This window comes from Hibiscus syriacus, unplaced genomic scaffold (assembly GCF_006381635.1).
Source record: "Hibiscus syriacus cultivar Baekdansim isolate YM2019G1 unplaced genomic scaffold, ASM638163v2 tig00111947_pilon, whole genome shotgun sequence".
Classification (NCBI taxonomy): domain Eukaryota; kingdom Viridiplantae; phylum Streptophyta; class Magnoliopsida; order Malvales; family Malvaceae; genus Hibiscus; species Hibiscus syriacus.
The window spans coordinates 1,746,573-1,752,468 of record NW_024063219.1 but is presented as its reverse complement, the minus strand read 5'-3'; the positions used below and the strand labels follow the sequence as shown (position 1 = coordinate 1,752,468).

General features: G+C 33.7%; 1 protein-coding gene across 1 annotated transcript; it reads left to right on the top strand.

Annotated features, from left to right (window-relative positions):
- Positions 1 to 1,695: 1,695 nt before the first annotated feature.
- LOC120173415 (serine/threonine-protein kinase STY13-like) lies at positions 1,696 to 3,376 on the top strand. The gene is made up of 6 exons (XM_039180595.1): positions 1,696 to 2,082; positions 2,169 to 2,281; positions 2,357 to 2,565; positions 2,654 to 2,828; positions 2,901 to 3,035; positions 3,103 to 3,376. Exons 1-6 carry the CDS (start codon positions 1,776 to 1,778, stop codon positions 3,304 to 3,306), a joined length of 1,143 nt encoding a protein of 380 aa, XP_039036526.1. The 5' UTR covers positions 1,696 to 1,775; the 3' UTR covers positions 3,307 to 3,376.
- The last annotated feature ends 2,520 nt before the right edge of the window (positions 3,377 to 5,896 follow it).

Here is a 5,896-nt window from a genome sequence, read left to right as displayed (position 1 = left end):
GGTAGTTTAAGATGATTTATTTCTTTGAATCTATTGAGAGAATTTAATGATAAAAGGGAGTGTTGTTCTCCTTACATATTACTTATTCGAACAGTTACGTCTACATGGTGTGTATGCGTCTATTGTCAGTTGACTAAGAAAATTCTGAATAAATAATATATTATAATCACCTCATACTAATAAAAAATTATTTTCTCTTTTGATGTAAATAGAAAAGTGATTTTAATTATAGTCACCCTTGCAGCCATCGGTGCTTAAACCCTTAACCTCTAGGAACAACAACCTGGTGTTGGGGTAGCCTACTATCTTACCTCCCCCTTACTCCATACATATGGAAAAAAGGGACAGTCATTTTTTTTATAATATTAATTAAAAATTTAGAAAAAATATTTTAAAGTTAATTTTAAATTAATATTATTTAACTAGATGACATTAAAGGTAGTAAAATATTGGACCACAAATCATATTGTTGATCCAATTTCTAGTCTGAGCCCACGGTTCAACTAGTTTAGATCTCTCCAATTTAACATAATAATAATAACAACAACAACAATAATAATGATCAATAAAATAGAATCCGAATATATAATGTAATTTTTTTTAGTTTTACATATTTTTAAGATTGTTTGACGAATGAAAGTAGACGAATGAAATTAATAGTAGAAAATTAGAAGATATTCACAGAAAAAATAATATAAAAATAATGAGATATATATATTTTTCAATAATTTGCGGTGATTGCAAGGTAATATATGCTCATAACTTTATTAATCAACTGACAATGCATACACACTCTGCAATTATAATTACTCAAATTTAAAATATTTCATGAGAACAATATTCTCTTCTACTGTTAAAACCATTTGATGTTTAAAAATAAATTTCTAAATTAGATGATTTTTTCCATAAATCGGGGGATAATTCATGTTTAAAGATGCTTAAACTCATATCTTTTTGTACGTTTTAAAAAATAATACCATCCAAGCTAAACATTGAATTTGATTCTGGGTTTTTTATTTGGCCCAAGTATATAAGTTTTTATTCCACTATAAACTTTAGGATTATTATAATGTACACTGTTAATGAAAAATGAAATTTTTAAGGATTTTAAATTCAAACAGTTACGTTGTTGTTAATGATTAAAATGATTCTAAATAGATATTTTTAATTATTTTAGAAAATTTTAAAAAATAAAAATAAAAAATTCCACAAACAAAAGTACGACGCTATTTGTGGCACCTACTTTTATTTCTAGTGTTGTTTGTGAAATTCACATTATCAATAGATAATATATCAAATAATTTTAAACTTTGATATTATTAGTTGAAATGTTAATTTATATAACGAAAATCTACAATTAAATATCTAATCAAGTTAAATTAAAATAACTTGTATCAAATAAAACATCAAAGTCAAAGTCTACTTAAACCCTAAACCTAAAAAATATATAAATTATCCTAATATTAAAACTTTATGATTGTCGTATTATTGAAAATTTACTTAAAAAAAACAACATGCCTTTTCTTTAAATAAAACAACTTTCCTCCTTTTATTAATCTCTTCCATTGAAATATCTCTTTTTTTAGCAGCAAAAATAGAATATTTCCCCTATTTCTCCCGTTTTCCATTTTAATTCTTCAAATTCACCTTTAAAAAAAAGAATCAATTTTCAGAGTCGCCACCACCATCCTTCCTGTTCCATTCCATACTTCTTGTGTTACCATTTTTTTTCGTTTTTTTGTGTGTGTATATTTTACCTGTGATTTTGTTGTGCAATGGGTATGGGTTTGAAACTTGGAGAGGAAGATGGTGGTGTTATCATTTCAGATGAAAATCCAAAGTTGAAAGCTTCAGGCATTAATGCCAAAGATATGATTTTCAGAGCTGATAAAATTGATTTAAAAACCCTAGACATGCAGCTTGAGAAGCATCTCAACTCGGTTTGGACCAAAAACGTCGACGAACATAAGCCTGCCGACGAATGGGAAATTGATTTAGCTAAGTTGGAGTTGCGATACGTCGTTGCTCGTGGCACCTACGGCACCGTCTACCGTGCGACGTACGATAACAACGATGTTGCAGGTATACTTTCACCATCTCTTTTTGAAGCACGTACAATGAGGATTCTAGTCTTACTGGCTACTGCATTGCAATGTTGAATGTTGTAGTCAAGGTGTTGGACTGGAGCGGCGGCGGCGCATCCGAAACCGCGGCGATGCGAGCGTCGTTTAAGCAAGAGGTCGCAGTTTGGCATAAGCTTAACCATCATAATGTTACGAAGGTACCGAAATTTTCTTCTACTTTGCACGTTTACTTGTTTGTATAAGCCTTAATGTACGTACTGGCATTGGTACAGTTTGTTGGAGCCTCAATGGGAACTTCAAACCTTAAGATTCCTTTGAAATATCCGTCGGCCGACGGTCGCAATTCCCTTCCTTCTAGAGCATGTTGTGTCGTCGTCGAGTATCTCCCGGGTGGGACTTTGAAGCAGTACTTGATAAGGAATAGGCGGAAGAAACTCGCGTTGAAGGTCGTCGTCCAACTTGCTTTGGACCTCTCTAGAGGGTAAGATAATGCCCTGTTTCCTCTGTTTTTAAGAGTTCGTAACATAGAACTTTGGCAATGATCGTACTTCTTTCCGAATTCGACACAGTCTCAGCTACCTCCACTCGAAAAAGATCGTACACCGCGATGTCAAGACGGAAAACCTGTTACTCGATGCTCACAAAAACGTCAAGATTGCCGATTTTGGAGTTGCTCGTGTCGAAGCTTGGAATCCATGTGAGATGACTGGTGAAACCGGAACTCTTGGATACATGGCCCCTGAGGTAAGCATCCGTTCCATTCATTTACGTATCATTGGCTCGAGTCCGAGTAACATGGTCGGAAAATTACGATAGGTTCTTAATGGAAAGCCCTACAACCGGAAGTGCGATGTCTACAGCTTCGGCATTTGCTTGTGGGAAATTTATTGCTGCGACATGCCTTATCCGGATCTCAGCTTCATCGAGATATCATCCGCAGTTGTTCGAGAGGTTAGTTTGCTCGTTATGCTATTGTTATTATATGTGTTGTGACTTAAACTCGGCATTCTATCGGCAGAACTTACGACCGGAGATCCCACGGTGCTGCCCGAGTTCATTAGCGAACATCATGCGAAAATGCTGGGACGCAAACCCAAAGAACCGTCCCGAGATGGAGGAGGTAGTGACGATGCTGGAAGCAGTTAATACAAGCAAAGGGGGAGGGATGATACCGGAAGACCGTTCACCGGGTTGCTTCTGTCTTGCTGTTCGTGGTCCATAACCATAAAACAATATATCATTTTCTTTAACGTTTTTGTATAATTTTTTTCATTTTTTTAATTTGAAAAACTTATAATTTGTATTTTTTAAAATTTTTGTCTGTGTGTGTGTTTACCACAAATTTATTTACAGATATTAAAGCACAAAAACTGTAATTTTTGTTGCAGTGAAATTTAAAGTAAAACCCTCATCTTTTGTCGATATGTTTCCCATTAATGTGTTTTGTTTTGGTTGATTAGCGACCTTTCGATCCTACGTATTCGTTTTAACATTAATATTTAATATTTATAATTCGTGACTATCAAATAATATCACTTCTAAAATTTAAATTTATTTTTCAAAGAGGACTTTCGCTTGGAAAATCTCGTACATGTTCACCCTTTCGCCCATCATTTGAAATTTGAACCATTCTCCAACAATATATTTGTCAAACATGAAAGTACAAAATCCACATGCGAGTTAGAAAAAACATGGAGTCGGTGACGCAAGAATTATAAAATATATAATTAAAAGTTAAATTAAAAATTTAAAAGAAATGTAATTATAAAGTTATAAAATATACAATTAATTTATTAATAAAAATTTATTTTTTAAAAAAAAATACACCTTCCGGACATCCTTGATTCCATTCCCTAAGAATAAACATTAAATTTAGTTTCTTCAATAAGATAAAGTTTGGGCATTTATCCGTTAAGCTATTAGGGTTTTTATTAGGCAAGTGTTTTATGAACAGGATGATACTATTATATATAAGCTATACTGTGTAATTGAAGAATCGAAGGATCGCGCAATGGGCAATGGCAACTATCTAGCTGTTGGTTTATCTATTTTTTCCTTCATCCATACGGAATTCATACATGGGCTAAAGTATGATATTACATTGGAAAAAAATTGGAAATAAGAAAACTTTTTGAGTAAATTAGATATAAAAATCGTTGTTCAATGACTTATTTGATGTTCTAATAATAATTTAGAAGTAAAAGTAAATATTATTTTTTATTAGCGTTGCTACGTCTTCAATTAACGGGGATAATGGAGGAGAAATCATTTGATAAATGGAGGAGTAATCATTTGATAACATTATAGACCAATTTTATTATTTTCGAAACGTCAATGAGAAAAACGAAAACTTACTCAAAAATTAGTGACTATTTATGTACTTTACTCTTTTTAATTTTATATATTCACTATGTCACGTCAATAATCCGTTAAAGCTCTAACGTTACTTAATCCTAAGTACCCACATCTTAATTAAATAAAAACGAAAATTATCAAATATTATATTTTTTTCAATTCAATAAAAGAAAGTGAACAAAACTTAAATTAAAGTGATTGATTTTATAATTTACCTAAAAGGATATTTTCGAACCTAAAAACGCTTCTTACGTATTAAATTTACCTTTAGGCTTAAATTAGAAAATAACCTCAGTGACCGAAAATGCCTTGTAATAAACGATTTTGACCAATTTTTTTTGGATTTGCCAAAACGACCAAGTAAATCGCAATGCGATCGATAATTCGCAACGCGATCTCCGGTATCGCAAATCAGTTTCCAGATTCGTAACGCGATAGTCGAAGTTCGTGTTGCGATTCATTCCAAATCGTTGCGACAGGCGAAGTTCGCATTGCGATTCATTCCAATTCGTTGCGACAGACGAAGTTCGCGTTGCGATAGTCTAAATATTGCATTTGTTTCTTAAGAATTTTCTCTAAAAAGATAGAATTCGCGCGGACGTGTCGAAGACACGTATTACCACGACCACGACCACAACCACGACCCGAGACGGGACAGGGGCGGCGGCGGCGGCGGCGCGTGAGAGTCCCCCTTGTTCTCTATCACTCAACAAGGAAGTGGGAAAGGCAAGCCTTAAATACCATTCCCAATAGTGTTTCCAATACTATGTGGGATTGAGCATTACCAACACTTGTTTCCAATACAATTACCTTCATTGTTGTAAGAGTTTAATTTTGAAAATAAAAAAATATTTATTCGAGTAAATAACTTACCCTTTGAGGACTTTGATGGAAGAAAAATATTAACCAAACAAATGCAAAGGAGACAATGATGGAAGTTTTCAACTGAGGATGCTACGAAAACTAGCTGATAATGACACAAAGGAAACATATCGAGTTGTTTGGTCATCATCTATTCTTTGCAAGTAAGTCATTTGAACACTATAAGAACCCGAATTAGAGTTAGTTTTAGCAATTACTTCATTTATGATCAAAGTCCTCAAAGGGTAAGTTATTTATTCGAATAAATATTTTTTTAGTTTCAAAATTAAACTCTTACAACAATGAAGGTAATGGTATTGGAAACAAGTGTTGGTAATGCTCAATCCCACATAGTATTGGAAACACTATTGGGAATGGTATTTAAGGCTTGGCTTTCCCACTTCCTTGTTGAGTGATAGAGAACAAGGGGGACTCTCGTGCGCCGCCGCCTCCGCCGTCCCGTCCCCTCTCGGGTCGTGGTCGTGGTAATACGTATCTTCGACACGTCCGTGCAAATTCTATCTTTTTAGAGAAAATTCTTAAGAAACAAATGCAATATTTGGACTATCGCAACGAATTTTGAATGAATCGCAACG

What these genes read in the sequence shown, in the direction of transcription:
- LOC120173415 (XM_039180595.1), top strand. Translation starts at nt 1,776, where the DNA reads ATGGGTATGGGTTTGAAACTTGGAGAGGAAGATGGTGGTGTTATCATT. An exon ending in GCTTTGGACCTCTCTAGAGG is followed by an intron (nt 2,566 to 2,653) that starts GTAAGATAATGC and finishes AATTCGACACAG; the next exon opens with TCTCAGCTACCTCCACTCGA. An exon ending in TTGGATACATGGCCCCTGAG is followed by an intron (nt 2,829 to 2,900) that starts GTAAGCATCCGT and finishes AAATTACGATAG; the next exon opens with GTTCTTAATGGAAAGCCCTA.